At 41.6% G+C, this 20,906-nt stretch overlaps 1 protein-coding gene across 2 annotated transcripts in view; it reads left to right on the top strand.

Moving 5' to 3' along the window:
• The window catches only part of MAP3K8 (mitogen-activated protein kinase kinase kinase 8), a 34,236-nt gene extending 17,598 nt beyond the window's left edge, over nucleotides 1-16,638 (top strand). For both annotated transcript variants that reach the window (XM_075828712.1, XM_075828711.1), the window contains exons 3-8: nucleotides 3,317-3,484; nucleotides 5,195-5,456; nucleotides 7,568-7,674; nucleotides 12,629-12,781; nucleotides 13,115-13,358; nucleotides 15,667-16,638. In XM_075828712.1, coding sequence (XP_075684827.1) covers nucleotides 3,317-3,484; nucleotides 5,195-5,456; nucleotides 7,568-7,674; nucleotides 12,629-12,781; nucleotides 13,115-13,358; nucleotides 15,667-15,800 — 1,068 coding nt within the window. In that variant the 3' untranslated portion in view covers nucleotides 15,801-16,638. The remainder of the gene's footprint in view (nucleotides 1-3,316; nucleotides 3,485-5,194; nucleotides 5,457-7,567; nucleotides 7,675-12,628; nucleotides 12,782-13,114; nucleotides 13,359-15,666) is intronic.
• The last annotated feature ends 4,268 nt before the right edge of the window (nucleotides 16,639-20,906 follow it).

The following is a 20,906-nucleotide window of genomic DNA, read 5'->3' on the forward strand; positions in this document are numbered from 1 at the left end:
CCTTATCTGCATCAGTATGAATTACCTCGTGTACCAGGTTTCTATTTATTAAAATAAGTACCCCCGCTTTACGGCCACAAGCTGAAGAGCCGTATACTTGGCCCACCCACAACTTTTTCATGCGGTGGAAGTCGCTCTCCTCCAAATGTGTTTCCTGAAGAAGAGCGATGTCCGTATGGAGTTTTTTTAAGTGACGGAGTACCATCATTCTCTTGTTAGGGGACCTAAGCCCCTTTACATTCCACGAGGTCAGCTGCATAAAGTGGGCGTTCCGAAAAGGTTCACAATTGACTGGTCATAAATATCTAATTCTAGGCAAGCGTGCTTTGCTGCCTTGGTAGCCGCCCGGCGGCGTCTGCTCCAGATTGCTCCCAACATTACAATAACAACATTTACATTCGGTGCCAGAAAATTGGCACAACCTTTAACAACAAAATGCCCATCCAGGAATGTCACCAGCATTTCCTGTGAGACAAACTTTAAATTGGCATACATAACTTCACTTTTTTCTGGTCTGTGACCCCTCCCCCCCTCCCCTTCCCGCCATCTTTTCGTGATATATTGGAACTTCACATTTTAATTTTTAAAGTATCAAAAAATAAGTTGGGCTTCCTATACAACACGGGTACAAGTGCTTATGCCTATTATAGCAGGAATTTTGTCGGCATAATATCCCACCAGAACCAATTGCCACATTAATATATAAGGCACAATCAAATGCGCTCATGGAGCCTCTATGCGATACTTATCAGTCCGGGATGGTTGCAAGCCGGTTTTCTGCGCGTTGTCGATGTGGCATCTTCGACGATTCTGCCCGTTGTTGCTTGGGTGAGGAAGTGGAATTGCGGGCGATATCTGACCATGTACAGTCCCTCGATGAAGAAACTGGTGTACGGGGACCTTCACCTCCTGTATCTTGACTCGCCGTCTCCTCTCCCGATTGTCTAGGGCCCCGAAGTCCAGGGATCTTGTCTACATATAATGCCGCCTCCTCAGGATTGTGGAATACCTTGGTGGCGCCATCCGTCTGCATGATCCTCAAAGTGGCCGGATACTGTAGCTGAAATTTAATTTTGCGTTTGTAGAGGGAGGTGCAAACCCCTCCAAATGCTCTCCGCCGCCTTGTGACTTCTGCCGAATAATCTGCAAACAGGATGACTTTTGCCCCCCTTATATGCAAAGGGGTATTGCGGTTCCTGAAAGTGCGCAAAAGTTCCTCTTTGTCATTGTAATCCAAGTACCGCATGATCACCTGGCGCGGTCTGCTTTGCGGCTCTCCTTTGGCGTTGGCGCTCGGACCAGGGGGGCCCACTCTGTGTGCCCTTTCCACTCTGCAAGATCTGGTCAGACCTAGCGCTTCTGGTAACTCCGTCTCGCAGATGCCCTGGAGGAGCTGCGGTCTAATATGCTCAGGCAGTCCCACTATCCTTAAATTGTTTCTTCTGGACCGATTCTCAAGATCTTCTAAGCGGTCTCTGAGTTTTGTGTTATCTCGCATTAGGTCTCTAATGCAGGTATGTGCCCCTGCTGATTCATCCTCCATGAGACCAACCCGCTGCTCCAATTCATCTAGTCGATTGCCATGAGATGTCACCTCATTTTGGAGTTTTTGGAGCGTTGTTGTGACTGTGGCTATTAAGGATTCTCTGATGTCGGGGGCCAGTTGGGTAGCTACCTCAATTGCCAGCTTCCGATAATCAATCTGTGAGTCAGTCATTACCGACGGCGATAGCATTTCCCTCTGAATTTCTGGGCTCTGAGACCGGCTCTGTGAAAGTGGTGGCTGCAGCGGCGCCGCCATCTTGGATGGCCCCTCACCTCGTGTGCTGTGCTCGGCCGGACAGGAGATCTCTCTGCTGCCGCTCCGGAGGAGATATCTCTCCATAAACCTCCCGGTTCTTGTCCCCCACCTCTCCTCCTAATGCCTGGGTGTTTATATCCTGCGGGTGTGTGGCGTAGATGGGTTAGGGGATCAGGGCTTCAGGAGCTCATGCAGCTCCGTCCTCACATCCCAGCGCCGGAACCGGAAGTCTGAGCATTGATTTTGTGGTTCCCCCACCAGTAATAACTAATCACTAGGTTGCCAACAGCAAGTACCCCAGAAATAATTGTAAAAAATGTAATAAAATTCCTTTTTTTTTCAAAAGTACTAAAATTCCATAGTTTATATCTTGATCAATTTTGGTGAAGTTCGGCATATTTAACATACTGTATGTTACATTAAAGAGGATCTGTCACTAGTTTAGTAATGCCCTATCTCCTAGCTAATCGAATAGGCGCTGTCACACTAATAATACTAGTGAAAATTGTGTCCCAAAACGTTTATTATTCTAAAAGTCATGAGCTTTTTTCTAAATATGTAAATGAGCCTATACCTGACAAATGGGTGTAAACACCAGCGATTCTCCTGAGGTGGAGCCTCCTCACAGCCTCTGACGCTGCCCTATCAGCGTGAAGCTGCTTCACACAGTGTGAGAGGCTGAGGCTGGAGGGAAGGGGGATCACTTAAAACAGCAATTTCTTGGGCTGTGGACCACCTAGAATAGTGGTTCTGGTATCTTTCATATGGCACCAGGATCGCAGTTCTAGCTGTGAAACAACCGGAGATATCACCAGTTAAATACAGTCGGGAATGGAAGCTGTATACTGTATGATCACAGTGTTGCTGAGCAGGGAAGGGGGAGAAGCTGTATGCTGATTGGTCAGTTTCATACAGAAAATATTACACCGCCCAGAGTGAAAAGAATGAGTCACCTCCTATTTGGCTATTAGAGCCAAATTAGCATATTTAGAAAAATGCTCATAACTTTGCAAATAATAAAAGTTTTTTGAAAAAAGAAATCACACTGTATTTATCAGCATCATAGCGTCTATTAGATTAGTTCGGAGATAGAGAATTAATAAACTAGTGACAGATCCGCTTTAAGGTCTATGAATAATGTAGGAATAAATTGTGTAGGATATCATCTAGCTGAATATGGATTTTTTTTCTGGTGACGCTTCAGCTTTTATCACACGTCTATATAGCTGGCAAATGTATATGCTAGTATCTTTGTGTTATATCTTTGTTACCTATCTTTTGTTTTCTCAAATTTTCCAATTGGCAAGGAAAAAACTGGTGCTGTCTGGTAACATTACAACAGGACAGCTGCTGTTGGCAGATTTGATGGGTTCTCCAGGATACCTGAAAAGTAGACATAAACTGTGCAGTGAGATACGAGTGCTGTGTAATAAAGATATAAAATAGTAATGATAATGCAACGCTGGTACAGTCATTTCAATTGTGGTTTCAATTCCTTTTTATTTATTTTTCCAGATGCTCACAATACAAAATGGACGATATCAGACAGACACTGATGTGCTATTGTTTCCATGGAAGATGACGTATAAAAGCATCGGTTCAGAATTCATTCCCAGGGGTGCCTTTGGTAAAGTTCATCTGGCACAAGATATTAAGACCAGGAAGAGAATGGCATGTAAACTGGTATGTTCTGCAGAGGGAATTTTATCAAAACAGTCCTATACAGTCAGATCATATCTATCTATCTATCTATCTATCTATCTATCTATCTATCTATCTATCTATCTATCTATCTATCTATCTATCTATCTATCTATCTCTCTTGGGTCTAGCAGGTGAAACGGCTGACCATGTAACACATGACATAGACACACTGGTTCCACCAGAGCAACTCTCTGTTTGGGCTTAAAGTGGGCATCATACCCACCCACCCACAACTATGACATCCATATACCCTAACAAGGCTTAAAAACCAGGAGTAGTCCTCATGAAAATAAGCCCTTTAATCTCATAGGATGCAAATTAACCTATCAGTGTGTTTTCGGAAACCCACACAAACATGGAAAGAGCATACAAACTCCATGCAGAAGTTGCCCTTGGTTGGTTTGAACCCTGGACCCCAGTGCTGCCAGGAAACATTGCCAATAACTGAGTCGCCATGCTGGCCTTAGATAACGTGAGTTACCAAAACCTCTAATTCCACACATAGCTTATCATTACGCCCATACATTTCGTTGGCACGTGTTCATGTATGTGTGGCAATCTCCATTGTGGTTTGTGAACTGCCTATTCTCCAGCTGAACGTCCCTCCCTGCTCTGACTATTATGACATTTCCTCGAAGTCTTTGGAACAACCTCTTCAAGTTTTATTCACCTTTCAACCCCCAACTACAACAATGAAGACACAATGCTATGTTCTTAACAAACCTTTGAGTATGACTGGCATTGCGGTGGTCTTGGAATTTCGCGAGACCTGTACAATGTTTTACGTAGCGGTTTTGGATTCTTGCCCATCATACATAGTTTTAATGGAAAGATAAAAGAGATTTGGTTGTTCCATAGAAAGTAACACCCACATTGTGAAATAACATGTATCTCCATTGACGTTCTTGTGATATTTTTATACCTATATTGATTAATAAAATTATACTATAAGACTGTTTAACTGTGAACTATGTTTCTGAATAAAAATCCCATCAGATCATACCAGCTTCTCCATCTAGACAATGCACATATTTTTTCTTTACTTTGTGTGAATAAGATAAACTATTTTCCAGTTGCTCGCAGTACAAGGAAGTTGATATATTACAATATGTACCATGATATGCTCAAAATCCCTTCAGTGCGTAGTACAAATACATTATAAACACAGGGTTTGGTTTAGTCACTGCGGTAGACGGCAATTTTATTTATATCTGTTGCTCACATTGCGCCAAAATATTCTACAGCTGTCAGAGGAAACAGAGTGCCAAGAAGAAACCCAAACATGGGGAGAACATACAAATCCCATAGCTAGAAAAGTTTTGATTATTATTAAAATGCATGTGTATCATTTAAGTTCGTTGGGGCAGCTTTACTGCTGTGTCTTTTTGAAAGTTCTGAAAGGGGCATGGCTTAGTAGCAAAAGGGTGTGGCTTTCAGGAAAGGGCGGGGCTTAAAACAAGCCAATGTGCGCCAAAATTGTGGTGCAAAATAAGCCAAATCAAAATCGAATAATCCATTTGTAAATGAAGCTCCATTCACTTAAATGCAGTTGTGTAGATGTTCCCTGCATGGTGGGTGGCCTGGAGCGCCGCTGTGCAGGGAGAAACTATGACCTCTATACAGTAAGTAGTTATTCTTATATGATAAAAACATTTCTGTGTTGTCAAGTATCTCTTTGTTTCACCACAGATCCCGGTGGAGCAGTTTAAACCAGCAGATGTGGAGTTTCAAGTTCAGTTCCAGCATGAGAATATTGCAGAGTTATACGGGGCCGTCTTATGTAAGAATATGGTTCACCTGTACATGGAGGCTGGAGAAGGAGGGTCTGTGTTGGAAAAGCTGGAGAGCTGTGGACCCCTGCGTGAATTTGAAATTATCTGGGTCACCAAACATATTCTGAAGGGTCTTGATTTCCTTCACTCAAAAAATGTCATCCACCACGACATAAAACGTAATTTATTTTATTTTTTATAATTAATATTTGTATTGGCTCAATTCTATAATAGACAAAGGTTAAAATGTATTAGTCTCAGCATAGCATTATATGTAGAGGCAGTTTGCATTCATGTATAAATTAATATTCTGAACCATGATGTTTTGTTATAATTTATGCTTTTCTTGCTGTATCCTCCGATAACAACTCTATTGCCTTTTACTTGATGAGAAGTAGCAACCACTCAAGCAACATCTTAAGGCCATATTCACACGAACGTGTCCATTTTGCACGCGCAAAAGTTCACTGTGACATGTGTATATGGTGCGTGGCTGCATGATTTTCACGCAGCCGGCATCCTTATGACACTCCCTTTTTATGTGACGACACAGTAAAGAAGGAGGGGATTTTATGTTTCCCTTCTCTTCTTTACCAGCTGTAGCGCGAATCACGCGTGTCACCCGGAAGTGCTTCCGTGTGCCGTGCGCGATTTGCACACACCCATTGACTTCAATGGGTGCGTGCTGCGCGAAACACGGGCAAGTATAGGACATGTCGTGAGTTTTACGCAGCGCACATACGCTGCGTGAAAATCACTGACGGTCTGAACGGCCCCATTCACTAACATAGGTCCGTGCGATGCACGTGAAAATCACGCGCGTATCACGGACGTATAACACGTGCGTGTGAATAAGGCCTAAGTGTTTAAAGATGACCTGTCAACTCTCCTGACATGTCACTTTTAGTAAATACTTATATTTCCCACAATTCCCAAAATTCAATTCTGGAGCATCTTTTCTAAGAACTCAGCATTACGCCATTCCTCTGTTTTTCCTTCTAGACATTTGACATTCATGAATAAAGTGACAACTGGGTGTTAACATTCCCCTTGTTAAAGGGGCCTGTCCCTACACAGTTTGAGAGTGAGCACTGATTGGACAGTGTCAGACTGTGTAAGGACACACCCCCAACTGGTAGGTTGTCAACTTATTCATAAATTCGTAGGCGGAATAACAGAGGAACGGTACAATGCAGAGTTCTAAGAAAAGATGCTCTAGAATTGTTATTATATGAAGAAAACAAGTATTTACTAAAACAGATATGTTATGATATTTGACGTAGGTTTACGTCATAGCCGGCAATGAAAATTATGGAGAGGGTTCAATGGCTGAGCCTGCTCCATACTCAGTGGGTATCGGCTGTATGGGTGTTGATCCTGGCCGTTTAACCACTTAGAGGTCGCGGTCAATAGCAACCATGGCATAAAGGGGTGCCGATGGTTGTCATGGCAGCCGGGGAACTATTACAATATAACATTATTTAACCCGTACAGTGAACATCATAAAATTTTGTTTTTTTTTTCCTTTTCCACCCCACAAAGAATATTTTTCAGTTTGCCAGTACGTTCTATGGTACAATAAATGGTGGCGTGAAAAACTACAACTCCTCTTGCAAAAAACAGACCCCATACGGCTTTATTGACAGGAAAATAAAAAAGTTATGGCTTATAGAAGGTGGGGAGGAAAAAAATGAAAATGTAAAAAATTAAAAATATCTGAGACGACAAGGTGTTAAAGGGATATTACAGTTTCAGCAAATAAAGGTTATTTATTGTATTATAAGAAGTTATACAATTTTCCAATATGCTTTCTGTATCAATTTCTCACAGTTTTCAAAATCTCTGCTTGCTGTCATTCAATATGAACCTTCACTGAGATCTTGAAAACCGCGCGTAATTGATACAGAAAATATATTGGAAAATTGTATAACGTTTCATAATAGTATAAATAACCTTTGTTTGCTTAAACTGGAATACCCCTTAACATTTTTTGGGCTGGCTGCATATTCATACAGCATGAACTGAATTGCCGTGTGATTGTGAATAGTTTTGCACAAACATAGTCATTATGTCACTGCTTATTAATACTCACAATATAGAAACATTGAATTATATAACACTACGGTATATGACCTAAAAACCCCAGAAAATACTTTTTTAATGACGTATTTCCAAACCAGTTGATAATTAGGTTTATTGAGTTTTTTTTAGTTGTGTAATTTTTAATGCCATCAATGTAATTGCGATACAATATTACTTCCATGTAAAACTGTTCTTTGTTCCCTTCCAGCCAGTAACATTGTATTCATGTCAACAAAGGCCGTCCTGGTGGATTTTGGCCTCAGCATTCAGATGACTGGTGATCTGTATTACCCGAAAGACTTGAGGGGAACTGAGGTAATTAGCTCAGGCTGGCGGCTTAGAACACATAGACTATTCAGATATATTGTCTGGAGCGCAGCTATAATCCTGAAGAACAGTAAATCATATTATCCAAAGAAGGAAGGAATGCTCAGTACTTCTGACCGTTCCATGTCCCGTGTTTCCACCTTCCTCTTTTGTGTTCAGTCTGGTGCTTCATGACACATACACAACCCAAAAAAATGATCTAATATATATATTTGTTACTCTCCCGATATGAGGGAATAACCTTGCACATAGGTTGAAAAATAATTATTTATTACAGGTTAGAATAGTAAAATGGAATTCTACCATGGGCGTAACTATAGCCATAGGTGGCCCAGTGGTTGAGGAGGCCCACTTAGGGGCAAGAACATTGTTCCTATGTGTGGGGAATAACAAATTTGTGACCTTCTGCCATCTAGCACTGTTATGTGGATTCCCTGATTTATGCCGCGATTATCCATACCTTTAATTATTGCTACTTATGTTGCTGTTTCAGTTTTCTGTCACTAGGTTTTGAGGGCCTATCCAATTTTGCTATGGGGTCCTATGAATTCTAGTTACGTCCCTGAATTCTACCAAATATTAAATTGCATCTGTCTTTAGATGGTCACGTTAAACATGCTGTCCCATCTGCGGGCACCATGTTGCAGAGTAAGAAGGGCTGAGCAGATTGATTGATAGTTTTGTTAAAAAAGGTTTAGGATGACCTGTAATGTATGAATTATAAATGTCCTGCTCACTGTGGGCTAAAGAGTCCAGTGGGCGGGCTCACTTAGTGATTGTAAGGTATTTCTGTATGCACACAGGCTGTCAATGAATGGTTGAGACCGCCTGCTGGACTCTTTAGCCCACAGTGAGCATGGATTCAAATCAATAAGTTACAGCTTACACGGAATCTTTTCCCACAAAACTATATATCAATCTGCTCAGCTCCCTCTGCTCTATATAATGGCAGGCAAATAGTACAGATTGTGACGTGACAGGGTCCCTTTAAAGGGAACCTGTCACTTACCCAAAAAACTGCAGCTAACTATCCCTCTAAGCTAAGCTGTTAAAAGGGTTGCATGAGATCAGAAACATACAGGCGCTGCCTCGTTCTTTCACTGCCTGTTATGTACGTATCAGTGTATTTGCACCTTTACATCTCTAATGTTCTGTTAAAAATTCAATAAAACGTACAGTTTGAAAGAAGAAAATAAGACAACCACGATCAGTGCAAAATAAGCAAAGACTTCACAAAGTTTTTAAACTTTTTATGTAGATTATATTTATACGAATTGAAAGATGATGCTTAAAGGGTAATTAAACGTTCAACAAAGATCTGACATGTTTTAGTGACATGTCAGAAGTTTTGATTGGTGGGGGTCCGAGCACTGAGACACCCACCAATCGATAAAATGAAGCAGCAGAAGCGCTCGTGTGAGCGCTGAGCCGCTTCGTTTCTGTTCAGCTTTTTCCGGAAAGCCGATGTAGTGGTGTACGGGCTCGTAGACTTTCTATTGAGCCTGTACTCCGATACATTGATTTCCGTAAAAAGCCGAACAGAAACGAAACGGCTCAGTGTTCACACGAGCGCTACTGCTGCTTCGTTTTAGCGATTGGTGGGGGTCTCACTGCTCGGATCCCCACCAATTAAAACTTCTGACATGTTACTATGACATGTCAGACGTTTGTTGAACATTTAGTTACCCTTTAAAAGTAACTTTTTACATTTTTTAAGTACCCTTTGAATGCATTTAAGTGCAAGCTGATTTCCACACCACTCAGACTTGTTACACACTCCTTTATTGTGGTCATTGTGCGGGGAAATTTTCACAGCTTTTAAAGTAAAAAAAAAACCTGCTCAAACGCAACCACATATTGCATCGCAAACCTGAAAACTGTCTGAACATCTGACTTTGCTTTGCAATAGGAATTTTCTAATGTCTACATACAGTTTAACTTATTTAGAGAAGTTGTTCTCAACATGACAACCCATTCCTAAATTGTAGCCGGCCCAGGGATCAGCAGATAAACCTCTCAGGCCATATAATTCCCCTGCAGCGGCCACAATGTACTATTACATGATCACCATTGAAATTAACCCGCCAAAGCGAGAGCTGCTGTTTACAGCGCCTGTCTGTTCTGCTCATCCTCCATGATGTCCATATGCCCTATCAAGGAATATGAACATGGATTGTGCTGATAAAATAACCCCGTTAAAGTAAAAGATGAATAGTAAAATCGGAGAGAGTAAGCTAAAAGTATATAATATATCTGAATAATAATAATAATAATAATACAAAAATCTTAGTGATTTACTGTAAATAACACAAATTCCTTAAAAAATTGGAAAATTACAATTATCTATCGTCTTTGTGTACCTTAAAATGTAGGTTCATCTTTGACCATCAATTTATACTTTACAAGTAGATATAATCTCCATAAGGTGGTGAGAAATTTTGCAAATACATTGTATTACTTATGTTGTACTCATCTGGAGTGGTAGCATGGTTTATAGCTCAGAGCTGCATTCACAGTTCTGCTGGAAACCAATAAATGGACTTGTTAGGCACATAACGCACTACTGTCTGCTGCACTGCATTCTGGTAGATTACAGTGCCAGATCCAAATACCACGCTTCCCATATGGCAGATTAGCAGCGTAAACTCATTACCAGTGTTGGACTAAAGGGGGTTTTACACACAACGATTATCGGGGCAGACGATCGTTAATATAACGCTCGTTGCAGATAATTGCCCCGTGTAAACAGGAGAACGATCACCAGATGAACGAGCAAACGCTCAATCATCTGCTGGTCGTACCATTTTAGAAAAGTAAAAGATTATCGTTGGCGGCAGTGCGTCTCCCTGTGTAAACAGGGTGACGCGCTGCTGACATGATAATAATGTATCGGGACATAGCTCCGTGTGACAGGAGCAAAAGAGCGCCGATCAACGATGTCTCGTTGATCGGCGCTCGCTGCACCGGCCGATTGTCGGCCGGTGTAAAACGCCCTTAAGATACATTAGACCCACCAGGCATAATTATTCTAAAGGCCCACCGTCAGCTGTACAGATCAGTTTATGGTCACTGTTTATTGTGTTATAAACTAAAGTAATTGTGTATACACCTATATATCCATAAAATGTACTACAAACATTAACCTATGCTTTAATATAAAAGAATAAGGCTACATTCACACGAGCGTATCAGATTCACGCCCGTGAATCTGGTCCATGTGTGTTGCGTTACAAATCAGTGTGCTTTGCGAGTGGCATGCGTTATTCACACACTCGCAAAGCACATCTTTTTTAAAATTATTTTTAATTAAATGGATGCGCAAATCACGCACCGCACACGGATGTGCATCCGTGTGCGGTGCGTGTCTTTCACGCACCCATTGACTTCAATGGGCACGTAGGTGCGTGAAAACGCACCAGTATAGGACATGCAGTGAGTTTCACGCAACTGACTCTCGCTGCGTGAAAACAGCTGCATGTGTGAACGGCCCCATTGAAATCAATGGGTCCGTGTGCTGCGAGTGATATTTATGCGCAGCACACGGACGTTATTCACGTTCGTCCGAATGAGCCCTAAGGGTAAGTTCACACGGGACGGATAAGCTGCATAAAAGCATGCAGCATATCCGTCCTGTGTGCCGCAGGGAATTTCCGGGCGAAAAACCGCACCAAACTGTAGTTTCATCCCAGGAAACGGCTGCAGCTTGTGACTGGCTGCAGCGTCGGTCACCTGGGATGAAGCATCATCCCTGGAGGCCGGCCTTCTGATGTCACCCAGGCCGGCCTCCTGGGATGACATTTTATCCCATGTGTCCGTCGCTACAGCCTGTGATTGGCTGCAGCGGTCACATGGGATGAAACGTCCTCCCAGGAGGTTGCGGGATTTAGCTCCCCATTGAATTCAATGGGGAATTCCAGCAACAAATAAGCAGCATTTACGCAAATACAATTGACATGCTGCGGAATAAAAATTTCCGCACCGCAGGTCAATTTCTGAGCGTTTTTTCCGTTCTATATGTACGCAGCGTGTGGATGAGATTTGTTCAATCTCATCCACTTTGCTGCTACTGTATTCTGCTGCATTTTTTCCTACGGAAAAAACGCAGCAATTCCGCAAAGTGTGGACAAGCCCTGACTGTGTTTTTATTATGATATGAAAAAAATAAGGTAAAATTCAGTTATGCAGGATTGTTGGCAATAAACACTGAAATGCATAGACAGAGATTTAAAAGATAACATGCTGGCTGCAGCTGCCACTAGAGGGAGCTTAGGAGCTTACCGCAAACTGTTGTACATTGAACATAATTATAACACAGTATGCAGCAAACTCTAAGGCTCTGTTTACACTGAGTTTTTTGCAGGCAGACAAAATTTCCTTCCGAGTTTTTTTCGCCTACTTTTTTGCCCGCGGCCATTGAAGCTAACGCAAGGACGGCACAAAAACACTGTGAAAATTGCTCAGAAAAGAGCGCCACAGGTTTTTACTTCTTCCCATTAATTTCAATGGGAGGCCAGTGGTGGAATCTGGGACAAGAAAGGACATGAGCAATCGAAAGCCACCGGGGGAAAAAAACGCATCTGCCCCCATTGAAATCAATGGGAGGCGATTTCGGCCGTGTTTTTGCGCTGAATCCGATGCAGTTTCTGCATCAAACTTAACGCCAAAAAAATCTGTGTGAACTGACCCTAAAGCTCCCTCTAGTGGATGCTGCAGTCAGCATGTTATTGAATCTACGTCTCTGCAGGGGATTTAGATCTGTTCATCAGAAAATCAGAGCTCTGAGCACTCTTGGGCCTAAAAATGACATGATGATAAAACGTGGAGAAATATGTAGAAGGCTTATAATTTCCTCAGTGATTTTTTTTTTCGTATAACCAATGTTGACATTTTGTCTAGACAGAAACAATTTTTTCAAAAATTGTTGTCATTTCTTTTCTTGCAGATTTACATGAGTCCAGAAGTTGTTATCTGCAGAGGACACTCGACTAAAGCTGATATTTATAGTATGGGTGCTACAATCATCCATATGCAGACAGGAAATCCACCCTGGGTAAAAAGATACCCTCGCTCAGCATATCCGTCTTACCTGTATATAGTAAGTTGTGTCCTTTTTTCCTACATTTTATTCTAATGGCCAAAGTTTTAGTTATCTGTTTCACGCCAATATGGAGATCCCTGGTGTCTTCTTGCTGGCCTCCCCGACAGTCTGTTTGCACATTTGAGTCTCAAGATTTTCAAGACGAGTCTGGGAACATGAAAAGGACATAACTCTCCACAGGAAGGGGTACCTCCACTCCGGGCCCGAGTGTTACTTTAATATTGATTTATTTCACATTTTAAATCATGTAAATTCTGTAAAAATATTAATCGAAAAAATTGAGATACTGTAGGCTAAATGCAGTTTCTATTATTTGATATTTTCCCACAGATACACAAACAAGCTCCTCCATTAGAGGACATTGCTGAAGATTGCAGTCCTGTCATGCGAGACTTTTTGGTTTCAATACTGGATAAGAATCCAAATCAGCGACCCACTGCAGCAGAGCTTCTGAAACACGAGGCCCTAAACCCACCGCCGGAGGACCAGCCTCGCTGCCAGAGTCTGGACACTGCTTTACTCGAAAGGAAGAGAATGCTAAAAAAGGAGCTTGAGCTGCCAGAAAATATTACAGGTACAAATTGCTGCGATCCCCCGCTCATTATTGCTTCCTACATTTGTTGGTGTATCTGTGAAGATCTACAGTTAGGACCAGTTTTTTTGACTCGTTTTTTGGTGCGGAAACAGCTCCGCAAAACTCGTAAAAAAACGCCCGAAAATGCCTCCCATTGATTTCAATGGGAGTTGGACGCGTTTTTTTTACCATGGGAAAAAAAACACGCGTCACGGTAAAAAGAAGCGACATGACCCATCTTGAGGCGGTTTCCACCTCCAAAACCCCATTTCAATACGTCAGAAAGGGTAAAAAAACATCTTGACGAGTGTTTTGACGAGTTTTTGTCAAACCACTGTGCAAAAAACGTCTGGAGCAGTTCCTGCAAAAAACTCAGTGTGAACACAGCCTTAATCAGTTTTTCCAGTTCCAGGGGCAGTAAAGTGGAAATAGGTTCTGACATGTGTTTCATAGGAAAGAATAGAGAAATTGCAAAAAGATGGTACAATTGGGCGAAAGATGGGAAAAAATAAATGTTGCGAGGGAGCTTGCAGAATTATGAATTATGGATAATCAAAGGCACATAAGGCACCACTTTCTTTACCACAAGTAAGGACTCATGCACACGGGCGTTTTACATCTCTGTACACCCTCCGTTTTGCCCTTTGTCATAAAACGGCACTTACAGATTTCTATGGGGCCCTACTTCCATATGCCTCCAATTTCGCAACGTGGCATGCTCCATTGGATGCCATATTCTGGTTCTATTCTCACCTAGAAGCATTGCATACAGAGTACAATATGGCAACACATTAAGTGTCTACTGCTCCGTTGTACAGAGCCCCCTGTCCCTCTGTAAAGTCTCTAAGCACAGCTCGAATGTGTGCATGAGGCCTACTTTTTACATAGGCCAATAGTACCTCCCTGGAGGACCCAGCACATCAATACATTACACAGACAGCCGATCGATTCAATAGGCACCATGTAATGCTTGATATCCCCTGTGGTGGCACTGCAGGGGAATTGAACACTTGATGCTGTTTTCCCCACAGATTACAGCTGATCGCTGTATTTCTGTGACCAACATATTTTTGGGGGATCCTTCTAACAAAAAGGTATTGTACACAACCCCATTAACACCTGTACTATGCTCACAAGACTCGGACCCCCCAGCGGTTTTGCTCGACTAAACATGAATCGCCCTAGAAACCCAACGGTGATTCAAGTCAGTTCAGTAGAAACGTGGGAGGTCCTGGTGTTGCGGCCGCAATGCAGATATTAAAATTTGCCCGTATAACAGTAATCTGAAACTGGCTTAACATGTTGTGCGATCTATTGAAACACTATCGAAACCACTTTTGTATTATAGTGTTATAAAATACCATTGCATGCTTTCTGGAGACTCATCCATGATCTGTTCCATCAGAGACTAGATTTTCCACTTTTTCATTAATTCTCTGTAAGAGAAATAGAGAACTGCTTCCCTGAATGGATTTTGTGTCGACTGAAAAACGGAACTTGCAAGCACAACTTCCTCTATCTATTATTATCATGTGCATTTCTTTTATGACATTTATTAGTACTGGAAATACTTCAAAAAGTAAAGAAAACTGGTATAAGAACAGCCATGGTGTGATACTATTTTATTTCCTAAAAATTAAGGTTAGCCTGCAGATAACTTTGGCATTATACCCCATGTCCTTCTCATATGGGGTACGGAAAACCTTAGATATGAGGAGCTGTTTGGCAGTATACTTACACTGGAAACCCGATAGTCTCTGGTGGTCACTGGTGATTATGTTTTCCTGACAACCTCTTTACATATGGCCTTTCTTAACATCATAGAGTGGAATCCCTCTAAGTATCCGTGGCTCTTTGTCTGGCGCACTGAACTCATTCTTGTATTACATCGACTACCATTTTTTTTAAAATAGCAGCCACGTAATACTATTTTCCCCTGCAGCGGCATGTATGGGTGCCACAATGCCCCATGGGATTACAGGTGATCACCGGAGGTTTTCAGATGCCAAATTTGCGGCAATAAGCATAGTATGAAAAATGTGTCATCATGGTGGGACAACCCCTTTAAGGTGCCATAAAATAATAAGAGCCTAAATAATTTTAGGCTTTGAGTAGAGCTTAGGCTTTAACAAATGTGGATTCTATTTCATGTATTTATGTTGCCTTCTATAGTCCTTTTTTTTGCCCACCACTCCTCTAAAAGTCGAAGGGTCTCGTAGGCTACCTTGATTACTTCAATGTGTGGGGGTCTTTAACTGCTTTCGAGTACATGGGTTATTTACTTTTGACACTTGTTTTTGCCCTATAGATTCTTCTTTGTACACAAGCGAAGAGTCTGAACTGCTGAGAAGACAGCGATCTCTATCCATTGACCTGGGCGCTCTTGCTGGATATTTTAACCTTGTGCGTGGGCCTTCTACCGTAGAATATGAATGTCAGTAAATGAAGAAGGAGAGAAAACACTGATATAAAATCTGAAGGAACATCTATTAAATTCTGCGTTTCTATTTTGTATAAAACTGTTAAGAAAAGCTGCTTTGTAGTGCTAGTTTATGATATGCAAATATGAAGGTAAAAGTGTAGAACAAGGAAATCCAAACACTTTACGTCTATACCCAACACTTTGCTACTTAATTGTACAATATATATATTATTTTACATTTTGCAGAGAGACTCTGCTCACATCTACATCTACATCAAGGCTTCTGTTTCTAACGGATGAGTTTTAATGGATCAAAATAACATTATTTTTTTTTCTTCTATTTTCTAAAAAAAACAAACATCAGTGAACAGAGTCTAAAGGGTTATTAAATCAGTGAACAGAGTCTTTGTAGTTATTACATCAGTGAACAGAGTCTAAACGGTTATTAGCTCACCTAATATTTATGAAAATACGATCGCACACATAATCATCAGCACTGCGTTGTATCATAATGTGAATTTTTGTGTTTGTCTGCTATAAATATAAATCTTTGTTTCTAAAATAGCAAAAAAGCGTATTTGTAGAATGGGAGCAGGTTCCTAAGTATTCTGTACAATATTACGTGTGAAATGTGAATGATGTTGTAACATGCATATAGTACATCCGCACGGATGGTCGAAAATGGCAAAATCATGAGCTGCGTTGATCACAGCTCTGGCATTGATGAGGTTAATTTTGCTTACTGAAGATGAGGCTGTAGTAAGACAAATACAGTAAATCATACTGTGTATGATGAATATAGAAAGTGTCAGTATGAAGCATTCGTTCTAGAGTGTAATCTGTTATATAAATCTGTGTATGGATTGCAAAAAATAATAAATACTTATGAAATAGAAAATTGTGTGAATAGTTGTTTAATTAATATTACTGTAAATCCAGAAAAATACTCATTACAGAAATGCTCTTTGACAGGATAACTAGTAATGTTATTGTAAGGAGTCATACTCACACCTGTATTACGGATCTGTGTTATACAGAGCTGTAATAGGACACCCATAGAGGTGCACGGGGCCTTACTAGACCTCTGTACTCTGTATTCCTCGCATTACATATGGAGATTGTTTTCTCCCAGATTCTGACAATGATTTCTGCTCCACCACTACTGTGACTATAGGTGGGATAAGCGCTTCTACTACCCAAGCTAGGGGATTCAGAGTGTGCTCCACCAGCCTTGGTCCCTGAAGCTCGGCATGATCATTGTTGTATGGTCAATCTTTCAGCTGTCAACCCAGTAATAAGTCGAACTGGCGTTCGGCGTTGAAACGCGTTGCATAGCAATAAATACTTTTACGTTCACCCGGCTTCTGGATTTATCCTGTCCTCACCTCGCAGCAGCGCCAATATAGATCCATATTTTCTCTACGTGCACTCATCATACCCAAGCGGTCACCTCGGTAACCGGCCCGGATCTGGCAGCAGCTATTTCGTGGACTCCTTCATTCAACTTTCATAACCTCACGGTGAGCATATATTATTTTTATTTCTCACCTCCACCTTCTTTGATCCACACCAAGTGGCGCCGTGGTTTCTTGCCCTTTCTCTAACCCAGTAATAAGCATTGTTGGCTTTGCTGAAAAATGCTGGTCTGGCTGTACAAATGAATAAAAAAAAAAGGCAGAGCATTGTTATTTTCTTATAATTCATAAATTGTGCCCCCCCCCCTAATGGTGTCCTAGGTGAACGCCGACTCTGTCTACCCCTCATCTGAGCCCAGACGATAACAAAGATTGCCATTCTAAGTTATCTGCCCAATCCATAATACATAATTGTAAAAATTCTGCAACAAATCAAGACACATTATTGTGTTTTATATTCCACAAGTCACTAACCAATAGGCCATGACTATACACAAAGTTTTTGGGTAGGAACACACGTAGCAGCTGCGGCTTTTAAACTATTATTGATAACCACACGTTTTTTCAGGTTAGACTTCTGTTTAAGATCAGGAAAAAGGCCATAATTACTAATACAAGGGACGGTGCAAACACCAGTTCCCAACAGGATGCAGACAAATCACAATGCTACATTGAGGGAGATTAGACTGCTGTTTACCTGCAAAAACGTACAGGCATTAATAATTATTTTAAAAACTGAACCGATTTGCAGTAAAATCGCATGGTGGCTTGGTGTTTGACTCTGTTTGTGACCGCTACGTGTGACCCGATTCTTTGTATTAGGCCGGATTCACACGAGCGTGTGCGTTTTGTGCACACAAAAAACGCTGTGTTTTGCGTGCGCAAAAGGCACTTAACAGCTCCGTGTGTCAGCCCCGTATGATGCGCGGCTGCGTGATTTTCGCGCAGCCGCCATCATTATGACACTCCGTTTGGATGTTTGTAAAACGAAAAGCACGTGGTGCTTTTCTGTTTTCATTCATAGTTTTACAGCTGTTGCGCCAATCACGCGCATCCCACGGAAGTGCTTCCGTGGGGCATGCGTGATTTTCACGCACCCATTGACTTCAATGGGTGCGTGATGCGCGAAATACGCTCAAAGAACGGACATGTCCTTAACAGCTCCGTGTGTCATGATCATATGATGCGCGGCTGCGTGCTTTTCGCGCAGCCGCTATTATTATGACACTCTGTTTTTATGTTTGTAAACAGAAAAGCACGTGGTGCATTTCTGTTTTCATTCATACTTTTCACTGCTGTTGCGCGAATCACTCGCGTCCCACGGAAGTACTTCCGTGTGCCATGCGTGGTTTTCACGCACCCATGCGCGAAATACGCACAAAGAAAGGACATGTTGTGAGTTCTACACAGCGGACTCACGCTGCACAAAAATTACTGACTGTCTGCACGGCCCCATAGACTAACATAGGTCCCTGCGAGGTGCGTGAAAATCACGCACGTTGCACGGACGTATTTTATGTTCGTCTGAAAAAGCCCTTAAAGAGGCTCTGTCACCAGATTTTGCAACCCCTATCTGCTATTGCAGCAGATAGGCGCTGCAATGTAGATTACAGTAACGTTTTTATTTTTAAAAAACGAGCATTTTTGGCCAAGTTATGACCATTTTTGTAGTTATGCAAATGAGGCTTGCAAAAGTCCAAGTGGGTGTGTTTAAAAGTAAAAGTCCAAGTGGGCGTGTATTAGGTGCGTACATCGGGGCGTTTTTAATACTTTTACTAGCTGGGCGCTCTGATGAGAAGTAACATCCTCTTCTCTTCAGAACGCCCAGCTTGTGACAGTGCAGATCTGTGACGTCACTCACAGGTCCTGCATCGTGACGGCCACATCGGCACCAGAGGCTACAGTTGATTCTGCAGCAGCATCAGCGTTTGCAGGTAAGTCGATCTTACCTGCAAACGCTGATGCTGCTGCAGAATCAACTGTAGCCTCTGCTGCCGATGTGGCCGTCACGATGCAGGACCTGTGAGTGACGTCACAGATCTGCACTGTCACAAGCTGGGCGTTCTGAAGAGAAGAGGATGTTACTTCTCTTCACAGCGCCCAGCTAGTAAAAGTATTAAAAACGCCCCGATGTACGCACCTAATACACGCCCACTTGGACTTTTACTTTTAAACACACCCACTTGGACTTTTGCAAGCCTCATTTGCATAATTACAAAAATGGTCATAACTTGGCCAAAAATGCTCGTTTTTTAAAAATAAAAACGTTACTGTAATCTACATTGCAGCGCCTATCTGCTGCAATAGCAGATAGGGGTTGCAAAATCTGGTGACAGAGCCTCTTTAAGTTGATCCAATTTTAACTATTGAGCTACAGCTGCAGTCCAGAGAACTGTGAACATTGAGTTACATGCAAGTGAGTCAACTCCTGTGAACTGCAGCTGTCATTAGATTATTATAGGAAAATCTTACAACAAAAACTCTGTGTGGCCATATAAATTGCTTCACCCTTAGTTGGGCACTAACAACAAACACAAGGATACAGCAGCACTCTGAGCGCTTATTTATCTGCAAATATTGAATATATGGGTTATTTTATATTGCATTAGTGCTATATTTACTCTATTTATAAATATGAAATTCTTAGCGCACATCTTGATGAGTTCTTAGCGCACAACAGCCAGAAAAAGGCAACCTCTACAGATCAATCTACGGATTGCTCTAAACGTCCTCTAAGAGCTTAAAATATATAAATATATTTATTATAGCAGTAACGCAATATGACATAACCCATATATTTAATGTTTGCTTATATCTCAGCGCTCTCAATGCTGTATCCTTGTGTTTTGTTTGCTTTCCACTGCAGTCATAACGGATGTGCACCTGCATATTTCATTTACTTTGTTAGTAGATACTGACCAACTTGTTTGTTTTTTTCTGCATTTACTGTACCAATTATTTGGTACTCACCTTGAATCATTTTTTTGGGACTCTCAAGAGCACCATGTGTTTAGTCCTCACTCGGGCCCCATTTATTTGGGCCTCACTCGGGCCCCATTCATTTAGACTTACTTGGGAATAATTGTTTTGGGCCTCACTCGGTTTGGCCTTTGTAGAGCACCAGTTGCTTGGCCTCACTTAGGCATCATTTCTTTGGTCGTCACTTGTGCACCTTTTTATTGGTTCACTTTAGGTCACCATTTGTTTAATCTCTCTATAAAATATCTGTCTTGGGTCTGAAGTAATGTAGGGGTTTGGGGTTCTCCAAATTTATAGGTTATGTGTCCAGATTTATGTATGGGTCTGGTCTTTGTCTGAATTTGTGTTTAGAGGGTGGAGATGGGCTGTAGAAGTAAGGGTTTAAAGATATATGGGCATAGATCTGGGTGAGGTGGTTGGAGGCATCTGAAACCGAAGTGCGATTTATTTAATTGGTTATTACTGGTGGGACTGGGAGTTGGGTTGGGCCAGGTAGTGCATATGGTTGAATGGTGCATAGATGTGTTGTTATGATGTCTGTGTGGCGGTTGGCTACGCCCATTACCCTACTCTCTTTCTACATTTTTTTCATATGGTACTGCTTTATTATGATTGCACGCTTTCTTTTTTTGTATTGTTTGAACTTATTCTGTAATGGCAATTAGCCCTCTGTCACGCTATGTTTTTCTAACTGTTCTGTTTATTAAAAGTAAAAATAAATACTTAAAAGAA

This window comes from Rhinoderma darwinii, chromosome 5 (genome assembly GCF_050947455.1).
Source record: "Rhinoderma darwinii isolate aRhiDar2 chromosome 5, aRhiDar2.hap1, whole genome shotgun sequence".
Classification (NCBI taxonomy): Eukaryota; Metazoa; Chordata; class Amphibia; order Anura; family Rhinodermatidae; genus Rhinoderma; species Rhinoderma darwinii.